At 51.0% G+C, this 19,320-nt stretch overlaps 1 protein-coding gene across 1 annotated transcript; it reads left to right on the forward strand.

Annotated features, from left to right (window-relative positions):
- The first annotated feature begins 1,348 nt into the window (after nt 1-1,348).
- Nucleotides 1,349-18,780, forward strand: LOC310642449 (snaclec A12). The gene is made up of 6 exons (XM_083366172.1): nt 1,349-1,403; nt 1,814-1,899; nt 14,166-14,263; nt 15,368-15,511; nt 17,052-17,142; nt 18,513-18,780. Exons 2-6 carry the CDS (start codon nt 1,842-1,844, stop codon nt 18,584-18,586), a joined length of 465 nt encoding a protein of 154 aa, XP_083222298.1. The 5' UTR covers nt 1,349-1,403; nt 1,814-1,841; the 3' UTR covers nt 18,587-18,780.
- The last annotated feature ends 540 nt before the right edge of the window (nt 18,781-19,320 follow it).

Below are 19,320 nucleotides of genomic sequence, written 5' to 3' on the forward strand. Positions count from 1 at the left end.
CTCACCTGGACCTCCAGGTCTTGGGGTGCCCCCCTGGCCCCCCTTTCCTCTGAGGGGGAGCAAGATGGCCAAATGACCTGGCTGAGGGCCAAGCAGCACCTGTGCTCTTCCTGCTGATCCTCAGTTGATCCGGGACGAGGCCAAACCCGAATCCGGCTTGTAAGGAATCCAACTTTGCTCAGTGTTGTTTAGGGAACAACAGCAGCTCTTCCTGGTGCCGAGGCAAGAATTGCTCCTTTGTGAGTCTTGACAAACCCCTTTCAAGGCTCCCTCCCCCCCACCTCCTGGCCCCGGGCAGAAGCCGGGGGTCCCTTCAGTTCAGGGTTGCTGCCTGGACTGGGACAAGGCCGAGACTGGGGGATTCTGGGAGGTAAAGTCCAGGCCGCCTAAATGGCCAAGGCTGAGGAAGCACCTGTGGACCCCTGAGCCTGGTTCCCAGAGGCCCAGCTTGCTCCCTCCCCCCCCCAAACAACCAAATAGTCAACCCCATGGCTGGGATTCGCTTGAGCAGCCACCTCCCCCCATCAAAGAAGCCAAATGAAAGGGCCTCCTGGCCAAGGAACATGGGAGCTGTAGTGCAGAGCAACCGGTGGTGAACGGCTGGTTTTGCACAATTGCAAAGCAGCGATGTGGGAGAAGGTTGCACACAACCAGTTGCAGGATGATGGTGGCAAATCCCCTCCCCCCGGCCCTCCCCAGCTCATAAATGCCTCCTTTGCTGACTTGGGCAGAAAACGGTTCAAGCTGGGCCATTGGGGGGCAAAATCCAGGAAGAAAGTTTTCCAAACTGGGGGGGAGGCAGGACTGAAGCATGGCAGGTAGCAGCCCAATGAGTCCTCCTCCCCCCCTCCTCCTCCCCTCCAGAAACTCACTCTCTTCTAGCACTGATGATGTTCTGTATTTGGGTCAGGAAATGTCTGCAAAGAAACACCCAGCTCAGGGATCTGTTCATTCCTGCAGGTTCTCTAGGAGAGTTAGAATAATCTCACTCAGAAAAAGGGAAAGTCAGCTTGTCAACAGCAGCCCCAAGACCCAGAGGAGGTGGGGGGGTCCCATGGTCTGGATGCCCTGAAGGGGTGGGGGCTAATCAGCCACGTATCCGGGGTGCTTTCCTTTGGACTGAGCAGGGACTGGGCTGGACGACCTCAGGGAACATTTCAAACTGCAAGGTTACCTCTACGTCTTGGCAGAGAGTAAACCCGTCAACCTGTTTTGTGCAAACAAGCTACTTCCTGATCCCTAGGCACAAAAATCCTTTCCCACACAGAGACTTTCCCACAAACTTTCCCCCCCCCAGAAATCCCCCCCCTTGCGTTGCCTATAAATGCCTCCGTTCCCTTCACAGGAGAAAAGCCAGGAGTTGCCTCTCAGCTGATTTGCTACCTGTGGAGGCCGAGGGACAGGTGAGTGTGGCTCTCCCACCTGTGGGCACCTGACAGGTGATGCCCCTCCATGAGATCCCTATTGCCCCCCCCTGTCTCTCTCTCCCCCCCCACCTGAAGAAACCTCTTTCAGGGGACTGCAGGCAATGTCCAGGTTTCAGCAGGGGATCTGCGGGAGGAGGTGTGCAAGTGATCTACCAGGGGGATCTCTGGGAAGAGAAAGAGGAGAGCCTTTGGGGGGGGCTTCTGTCCTGTACGTAGCAATGCAGCATCCCCTGTGACCCCCACCCCCAAGGATGCTGCCAGAAGGAGGGAGAAACGGGGTCCAGCTGGGCAGGGGTAAAAGTGCAAAGCAAAGTGTGGGACTCCCAGCTTGGCCACAGGTTGGACTTCACCCCATTTCACCCCCTTGCCTTTCTCTCCCCCCCCAGTTCTCTCTGCAGGGAAGGAAGGAAGACCATGGGGCGATTCATCTCCGTCAGTTTCGGCTTGCTGGTCGTGTTCCTCTCCCTGAGTGGTGAGTTCGAGCAGGGTCTCTCGTGTCCGGAGAGGCCAAAGCTTTTGCATCTCCAACCCCTTCCTCATTTGACACCCCCCCCGAATCCTCTCCCCAAAGTAGCTTTTATTCCTGTTTGGCTCATTCTGCCCTTCGGATCCCAGCTTCTCTCTTCGCCCCAAGACTCGGGACTGCGAGCAACGATACAAAACCACACCATTGAGATGCAGAATGAATTAATTAAGAATGAAGTTAAACACTTGGGCAAAATGCTTGCATTGATGAATTAAAAGTAGAGTGCCCCTCCCCCACCTCTTGCTAGGGATTTCTCTCCATGGGGGTCACACAAGGCGTCAGGAGACCCTTCCCCATCTGCTGAAGAGCTGAGCCCATGCTGGGGGCATCTTTAGAGGGGCCCTTCTTGGATGGGGGGGAGCAGGGGGGCAGCCCCACTGGAAATCTGCCACTGAACCCCTGTAGTTGTTTGGGGGCACCCAGGAGGCGAGAGGGGATCCTTTATGACAGACCCACCTTGTGAGATGGCCTCATGAGACCGATGGTTCGTTAAGGTGCTTCCAAGTAAAAGGCAGCATGCAGGGATGCAATCAGTCAAAGCTTTATTTAATGATAAAGTAAATAGAAAGAGTTCCCTGGCATGGAGGCATCCATGCCTGGATTGAGCTCATGGATCAGCAAGTAAGCAAGCAGAAAAGAGAACAAAGAGAGCACACAAGAGTAGCACCTGAGCAGAGGTTTTTATGGGGGGTCCTCAGCCCCTCCCTTACCAATTAACTCTCTCCAATGGGGATGCAGGGGCCGGGGACCCCTGACCCACCAGTGGGAGCAAAGATGCCTCTTTGCTCCCATCTGATGACCTTTTTGGGGAACTGCCATGGCTGGCACAAAAACATCTAACAATTCCCCTTCTTGCCAGCCAATGACAGGGACCAGTGAATGTGTGTGAGGGGGCGAGCAGGTGTCATAGACATGCATGTACACGTTCAGAAGACCAAACCAAACGCTTACACAGAAGGTTGTGCCGGTCAATGGGAACAGGTTTGGTGAACAGGTCAGCTATCTGGTCAGTTGTATTACAATGCTCAACATGTATAAATCCCATCTTGGCAAGCTGCCTGACATTTTTATAGCGTATGTCTATGTGGCAGGACCTAGAGCCCACTGCATATGCCCCCGAGGTTGCAATTGCAGCCGTATTATCCTCTTGAATTTGGATGGGCAGAGGAGGAGATGCCCAGATGCTCGTTATCAGAGCATTGAACCAAATCAAATCATTGGCCGTGTCTGACAGGCTGGCATATTCAGCCTCGGCCATGGAGCAAGAAACAAATTTTTGCTGCCTAACATGCCAATGGATAGGACAGCCATTTAGCAATATGAGGAAACCAGAGGTGCTCCATCTACTCTTGCTGTCACCAGCCCAGTCTGCGTCTGAGTAAGCGGAGAGCTGGGCCGTCTTCCCCTTCTCTGGCTCCAGCACAAGGAGAGCATCGATCGTGCCCCTGAGGTACCTAAGTACCCTCTTAACAGCAGTCCAGTGGAAATCCTTTGGGTGTTCCACATGCCTGGACAGTAGATTCACAGCTAAAGCTATGTCAGACCTGCTCCAATTGCTGATATATAGCAAGGAGCCAATCACAGATCTGTAAAGCTTATTATCTGTGAACTCAGGACCGTCCTTGTGAGTGTGATTGTAATAGTCACTTTGTATCGGGCTATGCGTTGGGTTAGATTCTGCCATTTTGCATTTGGCCAATAAATCCTCAATCTTTTCTTTCTGAGATAGGGCGAACCCCTCCTTAGTGGCCAAAATGTGCACACCCAAGTACTTGTCAACCCGCCCCAAAGACTTCAGGGTAAACTTTTTCCCCAGGGCCTTGGCAAATTCATCACACCCTTCCTTGTCAGGCCCTACATATAGGAGGTTGTCCACATAAACTAACACCCGTTCTGTGGTACCCTTGGAGTTGCGTGTGAAAACACATTCATCTGCATGGGATGCATTGAAACCAACTCATTCTAAACTTTTTCTAAGGCAGTCGTACCATAGTTTCCCCGACTGCTTGAGGCCATATAACCATTTCCGGAGTAGTCATGTGTTTCCCCCTTTCTGCTGGTAGCCAGGAGGGGCCCTCACATAGACCTGCCGGTCCAAGTTGGCGTGGAGGTAAGCCGTCTGGATGTTGAATTGGAAGACTTCCTCCCCCAGAGCGGCTGCAGTTATGAGGGCAGCCTTGACGCTCTCTGCCCGGATGGTTGGGGAGTACGTCTCTACGTAGTCCTCCATGTAGCGCTGGGCGAACCCCTGAGCTATCAAACGGGCCTTATACAGGTAGAGGCCATTGGCAAGTGGTTTGGCCTTGAAAACCCACCTTGTGCCAATGACTTTCCTCTCCTTTGGTGGTTGCTGGGGGGTGAAGACCTTGAGCTTTTTCAGGCTCGCCATCTCCTGCTCCATCGCGAGCTGCCATTTCTCCTGTTCTTCGATGGGCAGCTCCTGGATGTCAGAGAAGGATTTTGGGGTGACCACAACGCAGTTGACAGATGCGATGTGCCCAACCAAATCAACATGTACTAGTTGGTATGGGTATTGGGCCTTATGCAGTGACACCTTAGGGATGGGGGCAGCCTTCCTCTTTGCCCTCTTACAGATGGCACAGTCCAGGAACACCTCACAATCCTTGAGCTGGACTCCCTCAGCAAATTCTCCCAACTTTTTAACCACAGGGAAGCTCGCATGACCTAATCTTCGGTGTAAGAGATGGGCACACTTATCATGGAGCGGATTCCCCACTGACACCTTCTTGGCTCTGGTTGCCTTGAGCGGTGCTGTAGGTGCTTGCTGAGGTTCGGGTTTCTTGTCCACACTGCCCTTGGAAAGCCGTGGGGCTGGCTGAGGTGGCTTGGGTGCAACCGCTTCGGCCTTGCACTCCTTAGACAGCCTTGGGGCTGGCTGTGGGGGGTTTCTCTCTTTTCATGTGCAGGCCCCTTCTGAGGTGGCACCCGGTGGACTGTCCTCTGTGGTTGGGTTCTCAGGGGAGAAGTATGGCAAACCATTTATGATGGCAATACTTCCAATGACCCTCTGGTTCCGGGTGACATGACCTCCCCCTTTGCGAAATAAAACTTCCACCCTGTCATTGTCACATAATTTGATAATGCTTAATAGGTTGTTGGCAATGGAGGGAGCATGCAATACCCCTTCAACTTTTCCCAGTCCGGGTACAGAGACAGTGCCCTCCCCAACAACCAAAGCCTTATCACCATTGGCCACCATGACAGATGAGTTAATTTTCTTTAACCTTTTAAACCCTTGTTTCATATTGGTAATGTGAGATGAAGCTCCAGAGTCCAGTAACCATAAGTCAGTGGGGCTATCAGCCTTTGTGGTGGGGGGTGAGAGGACAAGTATGCACAAAATTGCCCTTGGCACTACCTTTGCCCCCGCCACGCCCCCTTCCTTGCCCCTTGCCCCTTCCTTGATTGGGACCGCACTTGGGGCCTTGTTGGTAATGGGGGCAGTCCTTCTTCAGATGCCCCTCAGAGCCACAGATGAAACACTTAAGTAGAGCATTAACCTGCTCTGAGCTGTGGTGCCACCTGCTGGCTCGCTGGGTGGTGGCTCTGGCGTATTCTCCTGCATCTCTGTGCCTTCTATCTTCCTCAATGAGCCTCCCTGCGAGGTAGGATAGAGTCATGGCTTCCTTCCTGGTCCCCTCCAGTGAAACAATGAAACTGCTCCAATTTTTGTCCAGGGAAGCCAGAATGACAGCGACCATGTTCGCCTCAGGTACAAGGTAGTCTCTGGACATCAGTTCTGCCCTGAGCGCCTTCAATTTTCCCAGGTGCTCGGCCATGTTAGCCCCAAACCTCAGTCTGGTGGTGTAAAATTCAGTTTTGAGTCTGGTGATCGAACCGATGCTGTCGCTGTTGAATAAATTGTGTAATAACCCCCAAACTTCACCAGCTGTGAGCCCATCTGGAATGCTGGGGTACAGGTTGCCATCCAGTGAGCTCAGTAGAGTGGTATATGCTTGTCTATGATACCACTGTTCTTGGGGTCCAAAGGGGTGGAGGATCCAGAACCATCTCTAGAGTCCCATCCTTCAATAGACATACTTGCACATCTCTACTCCAACTGCTGTAATTCTCCCCCCCAAGTTGCAGTTTTTCAAAATTATTTGGGAGGGCAGAAGCAGATGAAAGGGAATTTTCCTTAGCCTTTTGTCCATGTCTATACATCTGAGAGCCCTCCATTGAGGTGAATGGAAGAGAGATCCCTCTGCTGGCAGGTGGTGGTATTTTTCTCTGATTTTTGGATGGCTCCGACTGAGCATGCTCAGAATTCATTTGAGCCCGGGAGGTAGAGGGAGCGGACGTATCTCTCTCTGCCTCTGTGCCAGGCCCAGCCCTGGGCCTGTAGGCTGGCATTTGGTCCTGGAGAGGGGCTGAAGGCCACAGAAGCCCCGAAGATTCCTCCGGAACCCCCCACCACCACCACTGGAACACTTGCCGGGGGGCGAAGGCTGCAGGATGGGGCCGGGATGGCACAGGGATGCCCAGGATCGCCTGGAGGAGCCCATCACTGGTCCTGAAGACCCTGGAGGCGGCTGAAGACAGCTCTGGAGGAGGGGGCCTCGTCCGGAGGCCCCCTGAAGACCATCTGGCAAGCAGGGCGTTTGGGCGGTGGCGAAAAGTAGGCCGGAGGGCCCGGAGGTTCACTGGGGGCCCTCTGGGGTTGCAGGATGTAGCTGGGGGGCTCCAGGCTGGATGCCTCCTGGCAGTTAGGCCCCGGGGAGAGGGTTGGAGGCCTCGGAGCTCCTCCAGGAGGCTCCTGGGGGTAGCGAGGGAGGCTGGCTACCCCTGATGTCGAGGCCGCGGTCTTTTTGGCTTCCAGGGCCACAACCAGGACCTGGATGGCTGCTTCAAGCCCTGCTGTAGCAGTCTCGGCTGGGTAGGCTTCGATGCCATCATAGGCCTTGAGGCTTTCCGGTGGGGAGGACCGGGGGGTTTCCATGCTGTTTAGGCTGGATGCCACCAATTGCTGGGCCTCAAGGCTTGGCTGAGGCCTATCAAGCCACGTGGGTGTCCTGGGGGCCGCCATCTTGTTTCCGGTTGGCCCCAGAAGTTGCAGATCACAGTTTGGCGGGAAATTTCCCACCAAAGGCTCTGGGGTCCCGGGGTCTGTCAGGGTGGCCGGCGCCATGTTAGGGGGCCTCATGGGCACTGGGGAAGGACTTACCCGGTGTCTAGAGGCCCCCTGCGCTGGCATCCCTCGTGGAGAGGCTTGTGGCATCCTTTGTGCTGCAAGGAGCGTTAGGAGCAGCTCCTTGCGTTCCTGGTCAGTCATCTGGTCCATGCGGCGCCTGTCTTGGGCGGACTGTAAGCCTTCCATGCTTCCCTCTGTGGCTTGCAGCTGTGGGGAGGCATGCGAAGGGGTCCCTGGCGCTCCGCTGGGTCCTCTGGGGGAATAGAGGTCATCTGTGCTCTCACCTGGAGCGGAGCTCGCGTCGGGGGCTGGATGCAGGGCTGCCGTTCTTGATTGAAGACTCCTGGTCACAATCGGGGATCTCCTGCCATCCGTCTCAAATGGGTTCTTGCTAGAACCTCCAGGCATCTTGCTTGTAGCTGCTGGCTTGGAAGCATTGCCTTAAACCATCCTCTGCTACCAATTTGTGAGATGGCCTCACGAGATTGATGGTTCGTTAAGGTGCTTCCAAGTAAAAGGCAGCACGCAGGGATGCAATCAGTCAAAGCTTTATTTAACGATAAAGTAAATAGAAAGAGTTCCCTGGCATGGAGGCATCCATGCCTGGATTGAGCTCATGGATCAGCAAGTAAGCAAGCAGAAGAGAGAACAAAGAGAGCACACAAGAGCAGCCCCTGAGCAGAGGTTTTTATGGGGGGTCCTCAGCCCCTCCCTTACCAATTAACTCTCTCCAATGGGGCTGCAGGGGCCGGGGAACCCTGACCCACCAGTGGGAGCAAAGATGCCTCTTTGCTCCCATCTGATGACCTTTTTGGGGAACTGCCATGGCTGGCACAAAAACATCTAACACACCTGATCCCCCTTCCTTTGCATACTCAGGAGGCTTTCAAGGGAATTTATTTATTTAGCGTATGGCTGGTCACACAGAGAATTAAAAGCACTTCATATTTACAAGTTAGAACAGTTAAAATAATTTTTTTAAAAAAGAAGCAATTATAAAACCTAAGAGGAAAACAGAAATAACATTTCAGAGTTTAATGTCGAGTTTGGAGATCCAGTCAGTAGCCGCCGTTGTTAAGCAGAGGAAGTCCTTAAAATCTCCTGGGTATCTTCTATTAGTGCATTCCCTCACTATATGTTCGATAGTCTGTCGGGGAGCCTCGCAATCACATTGTGCTGAAGGTGTCTTTCCCCATTTATACAGAGAATCGGCACACACCCCATGAGTCGTTCTAATTCTATTGTATGTCACCCATATGTGTCGGGGTAGATTAAATCCTGGAGGTATACTATTAGGATTAATATGCTCAGAAATATCTTGAGAGGTATAGCTATTCCATGCTTCCATCCACTTTTGTATACTGCTCTGATGTTTGGCCAGCAGCTTAAGCGCTTTGAGGAGTGGTGGATTTCTTGACTTTAATCGACATCTTAAGAGATCATAAGTACAGGCATGAATGGGTAGAGAGGAGTTTAGAAGGATCTTACTATATTCCCGAATGAGAGCTTCTTGTCGTCGTAAGTGGGGGGGAAGTATGTGGCTAAGAACTGGTAGCCAGTGAATAGGTGTAGATTTTATGCACCCAGTAATTAATCTCATCGTATGGTTGAGTTGAACATCAACAAGTCTTGTATGTGAGCTGTTTATCCATACAGGTGCGCAGTATTCCGCTACAGAGCAGCAAAGCCCAAGGGCTGCGCATCGAAGAGTTGGAGCTGAAGCTCCCCAAGTTGTTCCGTGTCGTTTTTGCAGGATGTTGTTTCTGCTGTTAACCTTGGCAGCCATATTCTGAATATGTTTTTTAAAAGACAGGGTCCTGTCTAAGGTGACCCCCAGGTATTTTGGAGTTGCCTCATATGGGAGCAATTTGTTATTGAGGTATACATTGAATTCTCTTTTTGCCAGTTTATTATTAAGGTGGAAACATGATGTGACTGTCTTACTTTCGCTTGGGATTAACCTCCATTGGTGGAAGTATGTGCTCAGAGTTGTAAGGTCAGCTGTAAGTACACCTTCTGTAACTTTGATGTCCTTGTGGCTATATGCTAATGCCAAGTCATCAGCGTGAGAGAACTTTGTTGATAGGGTGGGTGGTATATCGGAAATATATAAGTTGAATAAGGATGGGGCCAATACAGAGCCCTGAGGGAGTCCATTATTCAGATGCCTTTGCTTACTAATTTTATCGCCCATGATGACTTGAAAGGTCCTTTGCTGAGAGCATGTTATTTATTGTTGTGATTCAGGGTCAGCCTGTGGGTTTGGCAGTTGGGTCAGACGACTCAGAGGAGGAGGAGGAGGGGGGTGTTGAAGAGCTTGCTGAGGGGGTTGGACAGCTTGATGAGAGCCCTCAGCCAGGCCCCTCTCATCTGGTCACGACGCAGACCCAGCTGTGTGAGCCTGACAGCGTGGATGAAGATGACCCACAGCTGGCCCTGTTCAAGGATGCCCGACACAGGAGGCAGTCAATCAGGAGTAAACAGAGGAAGGCAATGGGGCACCTCGGAAGGAGGCAGAGAGAGGCCACGCCCTGAACTGTATATAAGGGGAATGTGTGGGAGGGCTGGTTTGCTGAAGGCAACCGCTTGGATAGTTCCTGTTTCTTAGCTCCTGTTTCATGGTTGGTGTCTGTTTTATGTGAATAAATTTGGCAGGCTTTATTCCACCCTCTTGCCGTTTGTAAAGGGGTTGTCCCTGCTTTTGCTGCAGGGCCGGTAGCAGGCTGGTACAGAACATTTATTAGGCGGCCCATGGTCCTACAAGGGACAGTGTGGAGGAATTTGCTTAATAGACCATGTTAGATGTTTTGTGCCAGCCATGGCAGTTTCCCAAAGGGTCATCAGATGGAGGCAAAGAGGCTTCTTTGCTTCCACTGATGAGCCAAGGGTCTCAGACCCCGACAGACCCCATTGGCAGAGTGTTTTATGGTCAGGGAGGGACCAAGACCCCCCATAAATACCTCTGCGCGAGGGGCTGCTCTTTGTTCTACTTCTAGTTCTAGCTTCTTAAGATTCTACTCCTAGCTCCTAGTTCTTCTTCTGTTTTAGTTATGTAATGCTAGCTTGCTTTTATTTTATTTCTCTCTCACATGCAGGCATGAATGCTTTCATGCCAAGTATTTCTTTCTCTTTGAGCTATCATTGAATAAAGCTAATATGATTGCATCTCTGCGTGATGCCTTTTGCTTGGAAGCACCTTAACGATCCATCGTACTCGTGAGATCATCTCACAGACCATCCCTTCACACCGTATCATATGCTGCTGTGAGATCCACAAATACAACAGATGTTTTCAATTTGTTCTGATAGCTGCTTTCAATGTGGCTAGTAAGACTAAGGACTTGATCGGCACAGCTCCGATAAGATCTAAACCCAGCCTGTTCAATCGGTATTTGTTCGTTAATTTTCTGTCCAATTCTGTTAAGTATCAACCTTTCAAGTAGTTTATAACAAACACTTAACAGAGCAATGGGGCGATAGTTTTCTGGCTTGTTGCTTTCTTTTCCAGGTTTTAATATACCGATTACCTTGGTTCTCTTAAATTCTGGAGGGAGCTTACTGGAAGTTAGGATATCTGTGTAGAATTTTGCCAGCCATTCTCTTGTGCGAGGCCCAGAATGGATGATAAATTCAGGCATTACTCCATCAAAACCAGGAGATTTTCCAGCTTTGACATTCTTCAGGGCAGTATCTATTTCAGCCACTTGGAAGGGTCGAGCATATTCCTGGCTCGGCGAGCACAACGTTTTTAAGTGCTATAGTTCAAGGGAAGCCCCACATCAAGGACATTGCAGTAGTCTGGATAGGTTGCAACCAAAGTCGGGATAATTCTTGTTAAGTCTGAATTGCTCAAGAAGCTTCACGGTTTTTATTTATTTATGCATTTATTATTATTATTATGGGAGAAAGCAGAACTATTTAACTCATTTTTTGCATCTGTCTTTACACAAACGGAAAAAACAGTGCAACCTACCAAAACCAGTGCCATAAAAAACAGAATAGAAACGCAAGTTAAGATAGGCAAGAAAATGGTAAGTGAGCACCTGTCCAGCCTAGACGAGTTCAAATCACCAGGAAGAGATGGATTACACCCCAAGGTTCTCAAGGAACTGGCAGACGTGATCTCAGAACCACTGAACTATATTTTTCAAAGATCCTGGAGCACTGGGGAACTACCAGAGGACTGGAAGAGAGCTGATGTAGTTCCCATCTTCAAAAAAGGGGAAAAAATAGATCCAGGAAACTATAGACCTATCAGCCTGACCTCAATACCTGGGAAGATTCTGGAAAAGATAATCAAACAACAAATCAGTGAACACCTTGATGCGAACAAAGTTATCACTAAAAGCCAACATGGGTTTGTCAAAAACAGATCATGCCAGACAAACCTTATTGCATTCTTTGACCAAAAATTTGCTGGAATTGGGCCTGTCTAGTTTAACAAAGAGAAGGACGAGGGGGGACATGATAGCAGTCTTCCAATATCTCAGGGGCTGCCCCAAAGAAGAGGGAGTCAAGCTATCCTCCAAAGTTCCTGAAGGCAGGACAAGAAGCAACGGATGGAAACTAATCAAGGAGAGAAGCAACCTAGAACTAAGGAGAAACTTCCTGACAGTTAGAACAATTAATCAGTGGAACAACCTGCCTCCAGAAGTGGTGAATGCTCCAACACTGGAAGTTTTTAAGAAGAGACCGGACAGCCATTCGTCTACAATGGTATAGGGTTTCCTGCCTGAGGAGGGGGTTGGACTAGATGACCTCCAAGGTCCCTTCCAACTTCTTCTTCTTCTTCTTCTTCTTCTTCTTCTTCTTCTTCTTCTTCTTCTTCTTCTTCTTCTTCTTCTTCTTCTTCTTCTTCTTCTTCTTCTTCTTCTTCTTCTTCTTCTCCTTCTCCTTCTCCTTCTCCTTATTCTTATTCTTATTCTTATTCTTATTATTATTATTATTATTATTATTATTATTATTATTATTATTATTATTATTATTATTATTATTTCGGGGTGGGGTATCATCAGTATGCTGATGATACCCAACTTTTTCTTTCCACCCCGAACCAACCCAGTGATGCCCTCGCCGTGATGTCCCGTTGCCTGGAGGCGGTCCAGGTTTGGATGGGGAGAAACAGGCTTCGACTCAATCCCACCAAGACTGAGTGGCTGTGCATACCGGCATCTTGGATTAACCAGTCTTTTCCATCGCTAACTATAGTGGGTGAGGTGTTACCCTCCGTTGATAGGGCCCGCAACTTGGGTGTCCTTCTGGACTCACGGCTCAGTTTGGAAGATCATATAGGAGCCGTGGCCAGGGGGGCTTTTGCCCAGGTTCGCCTGGTGCGCCAGTTGCGGCCCTATCTGGACCAAGATGCCCTGCGTACAGTCACTCATGTGCTCGTGACCTCTCGTTTAGACTACTGCAACGCTCGCTACATGGGGCTGCCCTTGAGGACCACACGGAGGCTTCGGCTGGTGCAGAATGCAGCCGCGCGAGTTGTGATGGGAGTCTCCCGATACTCCCGTGTAACACCTCTTCTCCATGAGCTGCATTGGCATCCAGTTGCCCTCCGGGTGAGATTCAAGGTGCTGGTGATGACCTATAAAGCCCTAAATGGCATGGGCCCGGATTATCTAAAGGAGCACCTGCTGCCAGCATCAACTCCCCATTGTCCTGTGCGCTCCCACAGGGAGGGCCTCCTCAGGGTACCGCCGGTCAAGGAATGCTGGCGGGCGATCCCCAGGGGGAGGGCATTTTCTGTGGGCGCGCCTGCCCTATGGAATCAATTGCCGGTGGAACTCTGGATTGCCCCCAACCTTCGCTCGTTTCGCTGGGACCTAAAAACCTGGCTTTTTGAGTTAGTTGGCCTGGACTGAGGGGTTTTAAGGTTTTTAAATTCTAATTTTAAATTTTGGGGCTATTGATTTAATTTTATTTTAATTTTTATATTGTATTTTTTTAATTTTGCCCTGTCCTTCAGGAAAAGGGCGGTATATAAATTGAATTAAATAAATAAATAAATTATTATTATTATTATTATTATTATTATTATTATTATTATTATTATTATTATTATTATTATTATTATTATTATTATTATTATTACCAATAGTTCAAGGGAGCGAAAATAGCTGATATTCTTTCCTCCTTCAGTTTTCCCACAACAACAACCCTGTGAGGTGGATTAAGCAGAAAGTGATTGATGCAAAGTCACCCTGGTTTCGTGACTAAGGCAGGACTAGAACTCCCCGTCTCCTTGTGATTGGCCCAAAGTCGCCCAGCTAACTTCCAGGGCTAGAACTCCTGGTCTCCCGCTTTCTATCCAGGTGCTCTAACCACTAAGCCACATTGGCTCAGTTGGGACCTGAGGCCCAGGCAGGTCTGCAAAGGTTAATCCAGGGGTGTCAAACTCAATTTCATTGAGGGCCGCATCAGCATTGCGGTCGCCCTTAGGGGGCCGGGTGGGTATGGCCTGGGTGGGCGTGGCCTACTGGGTGGGCGTGGCTAAAGTGTGTATGGCCTACTGGGTGGGCGTGGCCAGCTCTACATCGTTGGCATCAAGGGTGCCTATGGGGGCCTGGGCAGGAGTGGGACAGATCTGAGGGTCTCTGGCGGAAGGAGGGTCTCTGGGCCAGGGCCAAGGCAGTGGGGGCTGTTCCCTCACTGTTTCCAGGATGGCTTCGCGGGCCGCATGAAACCACTTCGCGGGCCGGATCTGGCCCCCGGGCCTTGTGTTTGACATGTCTGGGTTAATCTATTCGTGAAGGAACCCAATTTCCGACTTTGTACCGTTCACTGAATGAAAAAAGCAACCAACATGGACAGAGTCACAGCAGACATGCAGCTTCCAAGGAATTAAACCGGGGTTAACTCTAACCGAGATTTGGACAATCTGCAAAGAAAGCTGCAAGTCAGTTGCAATTTATTGTCCTCAACACAGCAGATTAAGCGTGGTCCATAGACCCAGCTCTCCCCCTCCTTCTCCTACCCCCTCCTACTCCCCTCTTTCTCCCTCCCTCCACACCTCCTCCTCCTCTCTCCTCATTGGGCGTCTTGTCTTCCCACACAGGAACTGGAGCTGATCAGGATTGTCTCCCTGGTTGGTCCTTCTATGAAGGGCATTGCTACAAAGTCTTCAAAGAACAAAAGACCTGGGAAGATGCAGAGGTGAGACGTCTTTGTGTCCCTGTGGATCTCCCAGCCCAGGCAGGGGAGATGTCCAGGGAGAGCCTTGCAAAGCCCCCAGGTCCCCTCTGGCTACGAGGAGATGGAGGGAGACTCGGCTGGGGGTTCAAAAAGGGAGCAAAGCCCCCAATTTTGGGGACCTCTGAGACGCAGATATCCCGAGGACTCTTCCTCTGAACCCCTTTGAACAACAACCCTGTGAGGTGGACTGGTCTGAGAGGGAGGGACCACCCCAAAGTCACCCGGCGACTTTCACACCTCAGGTGGGACTAGAACTCCCGCCTCCTGGCTGCGAGCCTGGTGCCTCCCCCACTAGTCCAGTTGGCTCTTGGCTTCCTTTTGGGGGAGGAGAAAGCAGGTTTTGGCAGACGCCAACGGAGGGATCAGAGACCTGTCAAAACCCATTTCAGGCTGGAGAAGTGAGAGGCGTTGGGGGGGGATTAGGGAGGTCTCTAGTCCAGTTAGGCAGCCTCCCCCTTCCTGGACAGCCCTTTGTCCGGAATGAGGTAGGGGGTGGACTAGAAGACCTCCAAGGGCCCTTCCCTCTCTGTGAGGCTGTTATCCCGCAGAGGTGAGGCCCGAGTGTGCCTGGAGGTCTCTGATGCTCTGAAGAGCCGGGCAGTAGCTGGCTGGGAGGTCTCCCCAAATCTGGAAGGCTGAGCTGCGTTTGCCCCCTCCAAGATTCTGCAAACTCTTTTTTCCGCTCCTCCCTCTCGGAAACTCAGAGGAGGAGGAGGACGACGAGGAGGAGGACGAGGAGGAGGAGGAGGAGGAGGAGGAGGAGGAGGAGGACAGGGAGCGGGCGGAGAGCGGGGTCAGCAGAGCCCCCTGCCCCAAAGGCTGGTCCCAGGTTCAGTCCAGGGCCTCTGTTGAGGGTCCTGAAGCCGAAAGAGGCTTTGCTCAAGAACTGCCTGTTCAGGGAGGGCAACTGCGGGTCTCAAGGAGATCCTGAGGGTGGCCAGGATCAGGCAGTCAGAGCCCTGCTTGGAGGCAGAAAGACACACACACACACACAAACACACACACACAACACACCATATAGACCCAAATCTGCTTCTCTGCTGAACAAGTGTCTTTCTCCCCTAGAACTTCTGTCAGAAGCAATCAAACGGCAAGCATCTCGCCACAATCGAATGGCTCGGAAAAGCAAACTTTGTGGCCGAGCTGGTGACCCTGACGAAACCCGAGACCCATGTCTGGATTGGACTGAGGGTTGAAGACCAAAGACAGGTAGTCCTCAACCTATGAACACAACTGAGGCCAAAGTTTCTGTTGCTAAGTGAAAATTTGTTAAGGGGGTTTAGCCCCATTTTATAACTTCTGGCCACAGTTGGTAAGTGAATCACTGTAAGTTAATAACACAATTATTAGAAGTAAATCAGAAGGTGGCAAAAAAGGATCATGTCATCCTGGGGCCACTGCGACCGTCATAAATATGAGTCAGCTGCCAAGCGTTGGAATTTCGATCCTCTGAGCAAAGGGACGCCGCAGTGTGAAAAATGGTCGTAGGTCCCTTTTTCTTCAGTGACGTTGTAACTTTGAATGGCCATTAAATGAACTGATGTAAGTCGAGGACGGATTGCAGGTCCTCCCTAATGCTAATCCGTATCGATTCCCCTTTGCTGTTTCTAAAGGTTTGTGGTTGTGTTTTGGGAGAATCTTCCCATAGGAGCCGAGGTCTCTCTCTCCAACCTTCTTGCCTTGGACAACGGCCGAGAAAACCAAGGCAGAAATCCTTGAACTGCCATCCTGTCTCTCTCTCTCTCCCCCCCCCTCACCCAATCCTTCCCTCCTCCTGGGGGACCCAGCGCTCTCCTGAAGGGCCGCATCCTGCCCTGGCCCCCATCTCGGCCTCCAGGCCTTCCTCCCTCTTGAGGGTGCCTTGGATGGCCCCCAAACCTGGGGGAGACTCCGCTGGGCCTTCCACTCAGGGGCTTTAGAGGCCTGGCCTGGGGGGGGGCTGTTCTTTCCTCCCCCCTCTTTATTTAACACAGAAATTCCTCGTTTCTGTCACCGGCAGGATTTCGTCCGCTGCTCTGTTGCATTTTCAGCTCTAGAAAAAAGCTCCATCATCTGCAAAGGAGGGGAGTTTCCCCGGAGTTGAAATCAGCTCCTGGTGACTTTGTGAATAGAAATATGAATTTCTGGCAACAAGAGCGAAGTAGCTCATCCGAATACGTGACTGAAGATATCCAGGATGTTTTTCTCTTCCCGAGAGTCCCCCGTAGCCCTGGGTTCTAATTCTGCTTCCCCCATGCAGGGACTGATGGGCTTTGAGGCGCTTTCTCTTCCGGAGACCAATGAGTGTCGTTCGGAGCGGTCACCACGTTGGGCATCGGGCAAAGTGGCCTCAAGCTGAGCTGGTGACTCCTCGGACACCTCCGGGCCGTTTCCTCCTCGTTTCCCTCTGGATCTCCTGACTGTCCCCTCCCCAAGCGGTCACCAAGTGTGACCCTGCTTAGCTGCTCCGGGTCAAGTGAGGCTCATGGAGAGAGAGAGGAGAGAGAGGGAAGGAGAGAGAGAGAGAGAGAGAGAGAAAGAGAGAGAGAGGGAAGGAAAGAGAGAGAGAGAGAGAGAGAAGGAAAAAGAGAGAGAGAGAGAGAGAGAGAAGGAGGGAGAGAGAGAGAGGGGGGGAGAGGAAAGGAAAAAGAGAGAGAGAAAGAGATAGGGGGAGGAGGAGGATACATTTGCTCTGCCCTTTTAAACTTTTCTGTCTGTATAGCCAGAGCCCCCTCCTCAGTTGGCTAATGTGGCTTCCTTGTCATTCCAGCAATGCAGCTCACACTGGACCGATGGCTCCGCGGTCTCTTATGAGAACGTGGTGTATAACACAAGGTGTTTTGGGCTGAATAAAAATACAGGTAAGTCAGTGTGGTGGTGCACACTGTGTTACGTCAAGGAGGGTGGGCTTCCCTCCATGAGGTCCCAAGGGATCCTTCTCGCAACCCCTTGGCCACTGGTGACCTTCCTTGACCTCCTGGATCTCTGAGGTGCCTCAGTCCCACACTCTGTACATTTATTTATTTAGCGTATGGCTGGCCAAACACAGAATTAAAAGCACTTCATATTTACAAGTTAGAACAGTTAAAACAATTTTTTTTTAAAAAAAGAAGCAATATAAAACCTAAGAGGAAAACAGAAATAACATTTCAGAGTTTAATGTCAAGTTTGGAGATCCAGTCAGTAGCCGCCGTTGTTAGGCAGAGGAAGTCCTTAAAATCTCCTGGGTATCTTCTATTAGTGCATTCCCTCACTATACTGTATGTTCGATAGTCTGTCGGGGAGCCTCGCAATCACATTGTGCTGAAGGTGTCTTTCCCCATTTATACAGAGACTCGGCACACACCCCATGCGTCGTTCTAATTCTATTGTATGTCACCCATATGTGTCGGGGTATATTAAATCCTCCTGGATCTCTGAGCTGCCTCAGTCCTACATTCTCTACAGACAAGGGAACACAAGACAACCATGGGACGATCCATTAAAAACGAGACTGGAGCTCTATATGAAAATTGTTACGGGGCCATCAGCCCATAATTCAACTAACAAGCTCCGTCTTAACCTTGTTCCGAAAGGCCATCATTGTCTCAGGGCATCTGGCTTTTCCTGCCTGGTTTGCTTGCTCAGATATAGATCAATCTTGCAACACCCCATTGCGATGAGAAGAACCTCGGCCACATTGTGTGTGTGTGTGTGTGTGTGTACAGAAGAGAAATATTAACACATGCCTGGTCGAATTATACACCAACCAAAGGAGCAGCTTAAAAGCCGACTTGGTCTCTGTTTAAGGCATCAGGCTAGAAACAGGAGACGGGGAGTTCTAGTCCCACCTTAGGCACTAAAGCCGACTGGAAGACTTTGGACCAGCCTCTCCATCCCAGCCGAACCCACCTCACAGGATTGTTGTTGTGGAGAAAAGAGGAGGAGGAGGAAGGGTTGTTGGATACTTTGCTGCCTTGCGTTAGGTGTTAAGGAAAGAGGTGGGATACATAGAAATAAATACAAATTAAATTAAAAAAACAGGCAAAATAAATGAAACAAATTTAATGGCCAGGTAAGTGATCTGGGTTAGAACAACCTGTTGAACCCCCAGCCTGTTTTAGCAGAGGAGAGTCTCCACCTGTGGTATCTTCAGTCCTCCTGCAAATGAGGGAGGAGACTCTGAAAAGATCTTCTGGGTCTCTCAGGGAATCTCGGCAAAAAGTGATCAAAATTTCCCTTTTTTATCCAGGGTATCGCACGTGGGTCGCTCTTCGCTGTGAACTTGATTATAATTTCATCTGCATGTCCCAGTTACCACATTAAGATCCAGCTGTGTGAAGTCTGGAGAAGCAAGGAAGCCCCCCACCCCACCCAACCCCACCCCCGCCTGCCGCCTTCTCTTCTCTGCCCCCTTCGCTCAGTGGATGCTCTCTGAAGCCAGGATCTGGTTTTGCTGCTCCTGATGGGCCTGGAGGTCCAATAAATTCTGCCTAGCACGACTGGCCTTGTTTCCTTGGGGCACCCAGGAGACGGTCGAGGCCCGAAGCTCAAGACCCCCCCAGCCCCCTTCGTGGCAGGGCTCGGCCTTAAGGGGGGAGGGCGACTCTTAGGTGGGACCACCCACTCAGGCGCAGATGCTTTCCTCCCGTCCCCCTCCCTGGATCCGAAGGGGGTGGAACCTGCTGGGCCTCAGCACCCCTTCCCTTCCCCCAGAGCCAATTGGCACCCCCGTGCCCCCCCGGGCAAGATGGCGGCATCACACTAAAGAGGGCAAGGGGGTGGGAGGGGGGGCTGGGTCTAGGAGGTGCTTTCCGGGTGTTGAGTTTTCCAACTAGCAGCTAAAGCCCCTACTCTGGGAATTTGGGGACCCCTCTCAGGCACCCTGAGATCGTGGAGAAACAGATTCTTTATTTACTCCGTGGAGTTGAATTGGGCTTCAGGATGGGCCTCTCAGGAGGGATTTCCTGGCAAACCTTCTCCCCGGAAAAGGAAGTCCAGGAATTCCGGGTGCAGCTTCCAAGATTCAGGCACTGGGAAACGGGGATCTTAAGACCTGG

Source organism: Vipera ursinii (genome assembly GCF_947247035.1).
Source record: "Vipera ursinii genome assembly, chromosome: 6".
NCBI classification, from domain to species: Eukaryota; Metazoa; Chordata; class Lepidosauria; order Squamata; family Viperidae; genus Vipera; species Vipera ursinii.

What these genes read in the sequence shown, in the direction of transcription:
- LOC310642449 (XM_083366172.1), top strand. Translation starts at nt 1,842, where the DNA reads ATGGGGCGATTCATCTCCGTCAGTTTCGGCTTGCTGGTCGTGTTCCTC. An exon ending in CGTGTTCCTCTCCCTGAGTG is followed by an intron (nt 1,900 to 14,165) that starts GTGAGTTCGAGC and finishes CTTCCCACACAG; the next exon opens with GAACTGGAGCTGATCAGGAT. An exon ending in AGACCTGGGAAGATGCAGAG is followed by an intron (nt 14,264 to 15,367) that starts GTGAGACGTCTT and finishes TTTCTCCCCTAG; the next exon opens with AACTTCTGTCAGAAGCAATC.